A 12,902-nucleotide genomic window follows, 5' to 3' on the forward strand; every position below is an offset into this window, starting at 1 on the left:
GTTTTTTTTTCATGGAGTTACAAAAATGTCCATGCATTTAATTTTTGAAGAAAGAAACGTGTTTCAAACCCAATATCAGAAATTGATATTAAAACAATGAAATAAAATCTGACATTTCACATTTTAATCTCACATTTTAACATATTCTAATACTAATTATTACTCTTTTCATGGAGATAATATGCAAAAAAACAAAAAAAAAATACAACCTTTTTTTCCTTAACAAATAACAGTTGATATACACTGAAACATGTTACTGCAGATCAGGTTTATCAAGAACTGCAAAGTTACAGTAATGGTATGAATTACAGTGTATGGGATGATGCATAAGCGTCCACTGTGTTGGCTGATATGGAACTAAAATAACCAAACCCATGAATATACAAGAGAACAGCTGTAGAATAGCTGTCCACTGTAGTGACCATTATGCATGAAAGGGTTAACCGATTTTCCAATAATATTAAAAACACTGCAGGAACATTTTAGATGAATATGTTCCTCAATGAAAAAAGCAAAAAACATTTTGTGCTACAAGGTGAAATGGAAATACCAGCCCTCACACAGAGCTGTCACATATCCTCTCTCCTTTCTGCTAAAGACAAAGGACATTCTTGATGATTTGTTAACTATGAGTATTTGTGAAGTAGGCAACATTTTTCAGTCTTAGACACATTCAGACTCATTCCCACTTGAATTAGAGAGTGCTTGAACAATACTCCATTGGAGCTGTGCAAATTCACAGATGCTGTGTTCGTTTCTGATTCATATTTATAGGCAATTGACTCTTGTCAGCTTGAATTGTTGCACCCTAGGCCTGCATTACCGACCTGTCCTGACTATTTCTGAGCATTATGAAGGAACAAAGACTCATTAGACTGCAGAGACCTGGCATTTATGTCAAACAACCTTTAAGTAAAGTCTCCCCCTGTGCTTCTGAGGAGGATATTTCAATCTGCTTCTTTATCTATAGACTTTAAAGGTAATATAAACACAGAAAGTGGCCACAGCTGGTTTCTGCTCCTTGCATCAGCTTCATGTAGTTTTCTTGTTCCTTTAAGATTTTCTTTTGAAGCTTGTTATCAGTCTATCCTTTTGAACACAACTCTAGTCTCTATTATCTTTGATGTCCTTGAATGTATTTTAAAGGGTCAGGCTGCTTCTGTTATGTTTGTGTACAAAATACTGTCAGTTCAAGACAAGGAACTGTGTAGTTTGTGCATAGTATTAAATAAAAAACAATAACATATAATAGATATTTGCAATAATGCAGTATCTAGTGTTACTATCACTTCTGCACAATACAGACACCTGGTTACCTGCAAATGAGGTTTTTAAGGTACATCACCATCAAAGAAGATAAGCAACAGTGAAACACAGAAGGAATCAGCTCAGTTTCAATATAACAAAGATAAGTCATGGCTGTAGCACACAACTACTTAGAAGTAAAGAGACGTCAGAGCTAAAAGAAGTGACTAAACGCATGATTCATAGTGTGGTGCAGTAACATTACTGGTTTCAACTGAATTAAATTAAACTGAAATTCAGTTAGATGTTATTAAAAATGTATACATACCCTCTGCTTGTCTGGGTCAACATATCTAATGCCAAAGTAGTCCTTCTCCAGCAAGTTGAGATGATGGCAGATGAGGTCAAACAAGTACTGCCCCTTGGCATCCCGCTGAAAAAGAGATAATATGGGATTTTATTTATAATGCACTAGCTATAAAATGATCCACATACACATACAATGGCTTTTCTACTTCATAGAAAAGTCATTATAGCAAAACAGCTGTCATTAATAGCATTTTCACAATATGGAACAGCCAGCATACATGACAACACATGGATAAAGTCACATCAAAATAATGACTTTTCATTATGACGTCCATTTTTGGAGCCTGCGAGCAGTCGAAACGGCCGCCAGAAAGTGTTTTAATATTTCAATACCCTCAAGGGAGATATATGAGGGCTATCAAATATTCATATTGAGGCAGCAGCCATCTGTGAAAGCTCTAAGAAATTTCTGCAGCAGAAAAAGACCTGGAAAAAGCAGTGAAACAAGGTGTAGGCAAAGGAAGAGGCAGGCTAAAAAAGGAGAAGATTGCCTCATGCAATGCAGTGCAGTAAAATAAAGTTAAAAAAAATAAATAACAGAAATCAGACACATCCCAAATATTTGAACAATTTTATTTCTAACAGCCTTGTAAAAGTTTGGTGGAAAAAGTAATGACAATATCGTTAAGAAAGTTGACTTGCACCGTAGTCTGTAGATTAGGGATGACAATGAGCAGGAGGCCTAATATTGTGGCCATCACAGTTGAACCCAAGTTGCAGAGACTACTACAAGACTATTTTTGTAGTCTTTATTAAAGGGGCTTCACATAGTATTCTGCTTTTATACTCACTGTTTGTTGATTCATGGTTTAGAGTACTCCATGATAGTTCTTTAGTGCAGCTACTGGTGACTTGAGGTTTTACTGTGGTTGTTATTTGTCTAAAAACAGAGATAAGCTAACAGACTTATAATGTAAACTATCAGCTGATAATAGTCGCTTTTCCATTGACACTCAAATTGTGCAAATATAACTTGCGCATAAAAATTTGCCTAATGGAAAAACAACAATTTCACCCAAACTTGTTTTTCAGTGAAAAGTTTTTGCGCTGGCAAGAGGTGGTTTTTTGGGCGTAGCAAAATTGGTATATTGCACAAAACTGCAATGGAAAGACCTTTTTCTGCAACTAGAGTCATGTGAACAAAAAAAAAAACGGATGTTGATGGATGTTACAACAAGCAAAGAGTTTTAAAAGAAACATGGCACGGCATGTGTGGACACACCAGGAAACCAAATCATTTTTGAATTTAGTACGGGTTAGAGGGGTAATATATAACAATAATGAATATATCTGTAAATCAGCGTGATATCTATATTTATCACCATGTTTATGGAATGACGTCTTGTGTCATCTCGTGATAATAAATAAACAAATCATTGCATTTGTGATTTAATGGAAAAACCGACACACACTTGTGGGTTTTTTTGACATTTAGTTAATATTAGAAAGTTTTCTGCCCAGTTTACTCAGATCTGGTTGTAGTTATTGTTATCATTATAATTGTCTCCATGGTTATTACTGTTTGTATTGTTGATACTTTCTCGTGAGGGTCTTCGCCACCTTCTTCTCTCTTGTTCTCTCCCCTTCTTCTACCCCCCCCACCCCCACCCCCTATGTCAGGTCCGGCATGTGTGGTTCAAATGTGGTTCAACAAAACTCATAATAAACACAGTAGAATATCAAAGAGCGCTTCATATACTTTATGAAGTTACCTTTGGCAAAGCAAATTTGTTCAGCACCAAAAGGAACCAGACTACCATTCTGCTGTTAGGATGCTGGACAAGACTAGTAGGAAAAAAAAAAAAGTTGTGTGAGATACTCCCTGGTAAAATGTCCAAATAAAAGAGGATACACAAGCAAAGGTGTCAGAAAAATGGGCAATGATGACTGGAAGTACAGTTGGTGTCGGCTGCTGCCTTATCGATACAGACAGCTGCCTGTCAGCCAGCTGAGCCCATAAAAAAAAGAAAGAACAAAAGGAAAAAAAAAAAAAAAAAAAAAAAAAAAAAAATATATATATATATATATATATATATATTGGTAAAGTTTTGCACAGATGTCCAATGGAAAACCAACTAGTGATAAGATGCAGTGTTGTTCTGAAAATAACTGACTATGAGTTTTTGTTTGAAAAAGAAAGCAAACTATGACACCATAATATAGATGTGTGTAAAGAATGACCTTTATACTTCATTCAGTGAGTGACGCAATATGTGGATAGAGCATTGATTTTTTTTTTTTTTTTTTGTAGTTATAAGTGTGTTCTGGTGAGACTTCCCCATACTGTTTAGAGAGGAATACCAATCCTTCATATAACCCCTTTAAGGACAAAGCTGCAACAGAACTGACACTGAATGAACAAAATATGACCCTGTAATTGGAGCTTTCGTTAACACTGCACAGGAAAATTTTAAATCTGAAGCATTACACATTCTAAAATAGTCTCAGTCATCTAAGCTGAAACTGCTGAAAAGCAGGTTCATGAGCATGGTTCAGATAACTCCTAGGAGGATTTCTTTAAGAAGAAGACAACCATTAAAGAAGCAGTGAAGTTAGTAAATACTACCAATCATTTAAAGATCATTAGCTAAGTGTTGACAACTGGAGAATCTGAATGTACTGGATAAATAATACACTGCAGATCAGATGTAAATATCAACATGTCTGAGCACCATTGGTGTTCAGAGGCATAAGATGAAGAACTCTCTTTTAAGGAACTGAAGTTACTAGCTGCATAAATACGAATAATTAAAATAGCTGGAGCTGTATTTTGCATTGGAGTATTTTTCTAAGAAGAATGAATAATGAGTGTCTGTACATTCAGTGCACGTTTACAGGTGTCATCACCAGATGTACATGATATAGCTTTTCCTCCCTCTGTGGCAAAGGACACTATAAATATCCTACGGTGCCCTTTAGAAAGACTCTGCATTGACATACAGCAGAACTGCACAGTCAGAGAAAGTCAGATACAGATATATGAGAACGGAAGGGGGAAAAGAGAAGAGAAAGACAAAACCAAATAAAGTGAGAGAGAAAACAGATGAAGGGGAGAGAGAGAACAAGCAAGGCCAGCTGACACTGATTCATCTGTTCTGATGCTGAATGCCACAGCAGAGCATTAAAAAGAGAGGAGGGCAATACCTGCACTGAAAGATCAGCCGTTGTATGAGCTGTTTGTGGTGGCAAAGTCAGTTGGGGTAATTGCTGAAGATGAATCTCTCAATAAAAACCTGTCCATGTGTATTTAGTCCAATTTGATGCAATATCTCAACAAATCAAGGATGGATTGGTTTGAAAGTAAAGCCTGGGGATCTGACAGCAAATGTTGGCTGTGGAAAATAGGAAAGATGTATTTGCTTTGCTTGTGACAGGATTAGGTAAATTTAATTTACCAGCTCGGTCAACGCCTATTGTGTATTTGCGCTAGTTGTGTGTAGGTCCATCGAATCACACCCAGAGACATTACTCTAAGTGCGTAGGTATCGATAAGTCCCCTTGGAAATCAAAAATAAACAGAGGTTTCTGACTAATTCTCATTTGCAAATTGGCCCTGTGCTGTCAGTTGAAGTTGTACAGACATTCATTGTGAGAACAGAATGATCCAAGAGCCTTTAGTGATTCCCTGGTGGTTTTGTGCTACCAGCATATCCTTTTTTTCCCTTTTCATCTACTCTCATTATCAGGTCAATTTTTCTAGTACTTTATCCACAATTAGTTTTCTTTATCATGAGCACAGACCAGCTCTTGGGAGAATGTTGACTGTTTGCGAGGCTGCAGCTAATGATTATTTTCATTGTCGCTGAATCTGTCAATTACTTTCTCAGTTTATCAGCTAATAGTTTGGTCCATAAAATGCCAGAAAACTGTGGAAAAATCACTTTCCACATTTTACATTAAATCATCGTCTTAACCGGAAACAGCATGATGCAACAGTTTTTCCGATACATTTTTAATTTGAATTTTTTTTTAATATAATGTCCTTTTCAGTGGACTTTTTTCTGTTTTTTTGGTAAAGCTGTGAAACTCTTGTCCACTACAGAAGACAAAAATGCATTGCTGTGTCTCTGGGATATCCCAAAACCCATGATGCCTTCCTAAATGGCTTGTTTGGTCTGAAACCTCAGTAATATTCAAGCATAGAGAAAATCTTTGCATTTAATCAGGTGGAGCTACAGTATTTTGAGGGTTTTTTTTAATCCATGAAATAAATGATCAAAACTGAAAATGATTATCATAATAGCTGTTGTTTCAAGGGGCTATATGTTGTATTGTCATAGGCCTATTAAAAAAAGGCCTACAAGTATCATTAGAGTGTTTTGAATAAAGAGCTCTAAGTTTATGCCAAAAATGGCAATGTATTGGGTTGTAGAAATATGAACTAAATACATTAATAACAATGGACCAGGGGATTTATGAGACCACTAGAGGGAGTAGAGAGTCACTCTGCTGATCTTCCATGGAGAGGAAAACTAACACCACTGGGACTTTGACTAAAGTGTCAGAAAAGTGATGAGATGGGATAAGAATGGAGAACAATGGAGTTTGATACTGAAATTGCAGTGTTTCTTCTCCATGAGTGTTTATGAGACTTATGAAGATATAAGTTACTAGGGGTTATGTTACTTTGCTTGCTAAGTTTGCCATTTCTTGATCCATGGTTGAGACTAAACTGTGACATTTCTGACCTTGTTCAGACAATTCCAAACAGATCTTTGGTGCAGCTATTGATGACACAAACTGTACAGAAAACAGAAGTGATTTGTGGCAGTTTAATCTCTCAAAACAGAAATAAGCTAACAGCTATAATATCAATTACTGGCTGTCAAAATAATCAGCTGTAAAATTTTTGTTTGACCAAGAAAACTTGATAATAATATAGTACAGATACATGTCGCGTTCAACAATGAGCTAAACATTGGCCCAATCCCAATTCACCCCTTGGCCCTTGCACTTAGCACTACCCCTTGAAACAGAGCTGTAAGGGGTAGGGGCTGAAACATTCCCCTATGAAATGAGACAACCCTTCCAGACCTGTTACGTCATCAGCAGTCATCAATGTCGCGATAATCAGGTCTGACATCTTTGTTTCCGAAAGAATTCACCATGCCGTCAGCAGCTATAACATATCTGTTACACTGGCTTTTGCAGATATCAACCGCAAACTGCAGAAATGCGATCCATAACACACTGAAACAGCATTAAATGGTTGATCAAATGATTAAGTTGTTTACGAAGAAAATATGTACATTAGTGTGTTTCTTTCATCACATCGCTGCACTTTTTTGATGTGTTTACCTCCATCTTGCTGATGATTCGAACAGAATTATGGGAGATTTCTCATACCCCTCTGTTTGTAGTGTGGTCCTGAAAAATGTCTGTTTCGTGGGCCACACAGCCCTCCCCCTTAGCCCTTCCCCTCTGACTCATTGAGCATTGGGATACCCCTACCCATTCACGTGAATGCACAAAATGGAGGGGTAGGGCTAAGGAGTGAATTGGGATCTGGCCATTGTATTCAGTGAGTGATGCAGTCTGTGGATAGGCAACATCAGTTTCTTGGAGGTTTTAGTAACTGCGTGTTCTGGTATGCCACTACATTCTGCTGTTGATAGACTGTTGGAGGATCAATACTATGCATAACCCTTTTAATGTAGCGGTCAACAACTAATCAATCATGAATCATTGGAACTCTAACTCTTTCTTCAACAGCTTGAGCCAGTGCTGTGATTCACACTGAATAAAACACCTAAGATGTGGCTAAAATTTAGTGTAGAAAAAGTTAATGCTTCAAGTGTTTTTAAGACAATCTTTAAGCTGCACCCAAAGCACGACCTGACCTAAACCTATCACCTCCACTTGTGTCAAGCTGTGCACTGGCCAGACATTTCCCAGGATGCACAGGTCAGACCCTCCCTCTCCTCTGTCAGTGTGTCTGTATGTCACTGTCACGACAGAGACCCTGACTCACCAGGACAGGCCTGCTGACTCGCCCAGCGGCAAAAAATAGAAACGCACACATCCACACACTATCACACACACACACATTCACACAAGAAGCCTCGGCCCTTCTTGTTCTATTATAAATGTCTGTGGTACACCTGTGAAATCTCTATATCCACAACATTTTCAGAGCCTGTACCTCCCACTCTCTCCATCTGCTGCTCACTGTAGTGTAAACTACAGCAATGCCCAAAAAAAGCCTTTCCCAATTCATCATGGTGTTACTGTGTGTTTCCTCCTATGAATTACCAGTGTTTGTGCCATACTACGCAGGATATTACAGGCGTGAACTTTCACTTGCCTCACAATTTAATCTAATTAAGATCAACATTTCTAGATGTGTCTTTGTGTATCATGTGCTCAATCTTCCATATTACAACACATGACCCCCTTTTATTTGGAAAGTGGCTACATACTAGAACAAAACAGTCTACACAACAAGAGCTCAATAGAATGAAACTATTTTGCATTACAGGTATAATGTGTGATACTTAGTGACATCAGGTGGTGAAGTTGAATATGTCTATCCTCTCCTACAGTGGCCATAGAAAGACCTAGAACAGACCCTTGTTATAGTTGGTGTCTGTTTTAGCTGTTCTAGGCTATTTAATTAAATGTATATTAACTCTATTGGAAAAAAAAGTCACCACCTACATTTAACTAAGCAGACAGCAGACATTATTTCCACATATGGATTGGCCACCACAAAGTCCAGACCTGAGAAACTTTGGGATGTGGAGAAGACCTCATACACTCTTCAATCATCAACACAAGCTCTTGGCCAAAATATTTCTGCAACTCTGGACATACATAAATGGTGTGATATTTATAATAAATTGCGTAAGTACTGTATGGTATATATAATGCTATGGTGCCTGCGTCAAGAAATAAAAGTTAAAGGGAATGCATTGAACAAGTATGTCTGATAGTAATGCAGTGTAACAATGAAGGCCATTTGCTAGAAAACAGATAAAAAGAGAATGGGAAATCTGTTCTGAGCTACTATAGAAACATCGTGGTGTACTTTCTGTAATGAGATCCTCTTAAATTCCCCTAACCTCACACTGTAACTTAAAATTCAATCAATCAATCAATCAATTGGTCGGTCAGTCAGTCGCCAAGGGTAAGCATGTTCTGCTCAGTTTAGATTTCTTAACAGTACTGCAAACGTTTTACTATGGGTGGGCCTAGTGTGAAAAAACACCAAAAGTGCCGAAAGTGCTTACTATTTAGAGATAGATTTAATATTCTTAAATTGAGATGCTATGCAAGTGTCCTTGTCTCACTCCTAAGACAACAAAAACAATCTTCCACTGCTGAGATGTTAACTAAAAACCTTTTTTCTTTCTCTTTTTTGTTACTGATTAAATCTAGCCTAGCATTAGCATAAACATCTTATTTATGGTTAGATACTGCATATTTTCTTAAAATCACATAACTAATGAAAACATGCCTGACAAGATTATTTTCTTTTTATATTCAAAGGACAGAGGGTGTATGAGGTGATGTAAATAAAACTGAATTGAATATAATGGTTGAAAAATAATACATTTTTCAGGAAATTCCTTTTCACAATGTGTAATATAAACAGCTCTGTGTCTTCAGTGTCTGTGTGACTTCAGTATGAAAAATGTGAAGCATGAATTCTTCAACAGTGTATTGCACTTTCAGGTGTAAATATTCACTAGAGTTCTTTCATGAAATCCACATTACGTTGCATCTTTGTATCCAGGAATTTCCACATCTCTACATTACTCTTTCATTTAGAGTATTTAGCCCCTTTAACACAGCACTTCTGATACGGGAATATTTCGCCTTTATTCCGGAGTGATGTGTGTGTAAATGAAATGGTGGGATCATTTGGTGTCACCTCTGTCACGGCTCTGTATCGCCTCTGGAGGCAATAACTGAGCCGTGATAAAGGTGGAATCATGATTCTGGAATGCTATCTAAAAGGAACACCTCTTGTTCCGCAACCAAGGTTTGATGTTTTCATGAAGCATTGCGTGTGCAACCCCCACGCTGGGGGGGATTTAAAAATGAGCGTGACCCGTGTACAGTAAACAAACATATCAACACGACCAGAAAGATGCTGAACTGGGGAGATGCTGAGATCTGCAAGCTGTTGTCACTTCTGGTGGAGGACTCTATCCATGCTAACATTTGTGGAACGGTGAAAGATGGACCGACTTCGGAGAGGTTAGCAACACCACGATGCTTGTGGTATTTCTGACGCGGAAGGTATACGTCACACTATACGCTGTGCGTCACTGTCCCTTTGATTCCAGAACACAGGTCCTCTGTGTGGACCTGTGTGGCTGTGTCCAGCCTGTCTCACCTCTGTTACTCCTTTGGCTTGGTGGGATCACCATCTCACTTTTTTTCCGGTATCTCTGTGTAAATGTGGCATGTCCAAATCAGCACCAAGACAAAGTGTCATTCCTCGCAGTCCAACACTTCACTGAAGACAATAAATGGCAGAAACCATTCATGAGCAACACTGAACTCCTAGGAGAAACTCTTAAATTAAACTTCAGTCTTATTTATAGCACAATGGTCTTTCTACAATAAAGCAGTGAACCACAGGTTTTAGATGGTACATACTTAATAAAAGCTCCTGGCCTTGATTCTTCTACTGTGCATTACAGTGAGTGCAGGTAATCCTTTTGTCCTTGGTAATTTACCTGAGTGTGCACTCTAATGCAGTTTGTAATGATGGGATCGAAGTAGACTCCAACTTTGTTCTGCTCTCATTGTCTGGCTTGACTTAACAGAATAAAGCAGCAGAGCCGCTTGCCCAAAGGCAGCTGACCAAACACTTGTAATGTATATATGGTGTTGTGATGCATACTGATGAGACACATTGAACTTCAGTGAACTGGCCGGGGCTCCACTGGGACACAGAGGCCGGTTCAGAGGCAGAAACATTATCGATCTGAAGTGAAGTGTTCTTCAACAACCTTAGGAGATATAAACCCAGGGCCAAGCTGCAATACACTTGTGGCTTCAGAGAGGAAACACTATATGGTGGCAGTTAACGCACTGTTTTATTGTTTTGGAGTAGAAAAACTGAAGATCTATTATGTGGTTTGTGGTCATGTGATTAGAGTGTTGGAATTGCTCTTCTTGCAGTTTTCTCTCCCTAGTGTTTTATTGCTGTGGGGGAAATAATTAGATCCATGCTATCTTTGGATTAAAACCTTTCATCGCCAAAACATCAAATAACTTGCAATGTAGATAAATGGCTACACTGCCAGAAATGGTTTTGCGCCGTGATTTTTTAAACTATACATACCCTGATCAAAAAGCATCATTAAAATTCTACAAACTACATATCGTCGTCTGATCCATCACACTGTAGTTGCACTTGCATTCATTTGCTCATGCTTTTTCAGGTGAGAAAGTTTTTCCTTTGTAAGTTTTATGTAATAAATCACCAAAGTGGAAGAAAAATCTCAAAGGAGAGTCAAGGTTTTTCAGTGACAGCAGAGTGCTGCAATGATACTATAGTAATTGGGCTTTAGAAACAGATTTATTTGTTGAGTTCTAATCAGTAATGCTACATTACATTTCAGCGTAAACAAAGCGTGGCTTCAGCGTTGCCTACTGTCATCCCATCACAGAGTTGGAACTATTAATGAGCTTAATGTCAGCCTGTTTTTCTGTGGGTTTGCTTCATATTACTCTCTGCTGAGGATTTAAACATCTGTTTATTTCCTGCAAATAATCTGCCAACTAGACTGTCCTGTACATGTCAGATTATAAGATGTAGTATTTTCCTCTGAATCAGCTGATGATGAGGTTTTTTATGCAACCAGATAAAAAAAATATGTTCTTAATTTGGCCCAAAGATAGATTAGTTAGGACTCAGATTTATGAATGCCACACTTGTATTTAAAGTAAAGAAAAAAGACTCTTCTATCATCAATACAAGATCTTGACCTAAAAATGTATGCAACTCTGGATGAAATAAATGATATGACACTTGATCTAGGATTACATAAACACTGCATGGTATAAATAATCAAAGTTAAAGGGAATCCAATAAACACTGATTGTGTCTGATATTTATGCACTTTAATGCTGGATGCCTTTTGGTAGAAATCTTCCTTAGTTTCCCTAAACACACTGTGAATTTAAACTCAGTCAGTCAATCAATCATTCAACCAATCTGCCAGTGGGGATAGCACGTTTTGCTTGTCTTAGATTTTTTAACTCTAGACCAAAAGTTTTCTCATTAACAGACCATGATGGGCATAATTTTAAAAAGAAAAAATTTGCCAAAAGTAAGTTTCATGGTTATGATTTAAAGATAGATTTAATATTATTAAACTGATAAGTAGTACAAACATCCTTGTCTCACTACTAAAATAAGAAAAACAACCTTTTTCTTCTGCTGAGACGTTAAGCAAACACATTTGTTGCCATATTACTAGTCAAATGTAGCTCAGCATTTGCATAAACATCTTATGTAGACATGGTTAGTTACTGTATATTTTCTTAAAATGCACACATAGGCATACACATAACTTAAAAAAGAGTTAAAGTGACTCAAACCAGCCATACATACATCAACATTAAACTCACACTAGTTAACACAGTGAGAAAAACACAGCATTTACACTTATATTACAGTGCAAACAACACAGTAACAAAGTGCAGACCTTGAACTAATCTAAAGGAGTTGGGCCCATGATTACTTTGTCAGCTTCCATTTGGTTCCTCAATAAATCATTAAAACGCAGTTTTTGATTTCACTCCCCTGTCTTTCCATGATCAGGATAAATGGCAGGCCTGAGCCAGTTGTGTGCATGTGAAGGTGAGGAAGAGACTTGGCTGCAGAAGCAGACATGTACACAAAACTAAAGCGAAGTCACACAAAGAGACAAATAATGTACAAATGTCTATACATGGTGCAGTAAATGGGTAATGCACAGAATTCTTCAAATTACTTTTAATTCATCTCGAAGGAAAAATTTAATTCTAAATAAACAAACATAATTCAAATAATAGATGAACAGATCTTTTTTAAAGGATTAGCAGAAAATAGCTTTTTTAAGTTAATGTTGGAGCAGCTGTTTTTTACTACATTTACATCATATTTTTGTTTGATTAATTTCATTGGTTTATGTTCAGCATTTGGAGTTCCCTCTGATGCACGACTGATGCTACATAAATAAAGTCTGACTGATTCACTGAGTTGTGATACAGATGATGTAACAGTGTCCATAGCATACAATTATTTGTTAGCCATCAGAGCAATTACAAGACTACAGCAGAATTAA

At 37.4% G+C, this 12,902-nt stretch overlaps 1 protein-coding gene across 1 annotated transcript in view; it reads right to left on the bottom strand.

Moving 5' to 3' along the window:
- Positions 1 to 12,902, bottom strand: part of frmd5b (FERM domain containing 5b) — a 98,821-nt gene that overhangs the window by 20,671 nt on the left and 65,248 nt on the right. The window contains exon 2 of the mRNA XM_030129641.1: positions 1,574 to 1,678. Coding sequence (XP_029985501.1) covers positions 1,574 to 1,678 — 105 coding nt within the window. The remainder of the gene's footprint in view (positions 1 to 1,573; positions 1,679 to 12,902) is intronic.

This window comes from Sphaeramia orbicularis, chromosome 3 (genome assembly GCF_902148855.1).
Source record: "Sphaeramia orbicularis chromosome 3, fSphaOr1.1, whole genome shotgun sequence".
Classification (NCBI taxonomy): Eukaryota; Metazoa; Chordata; class Actinopteri; order Kurtiformes; family Apogonidae; genus Sphaeramia; species Sphaeramia orbicularis.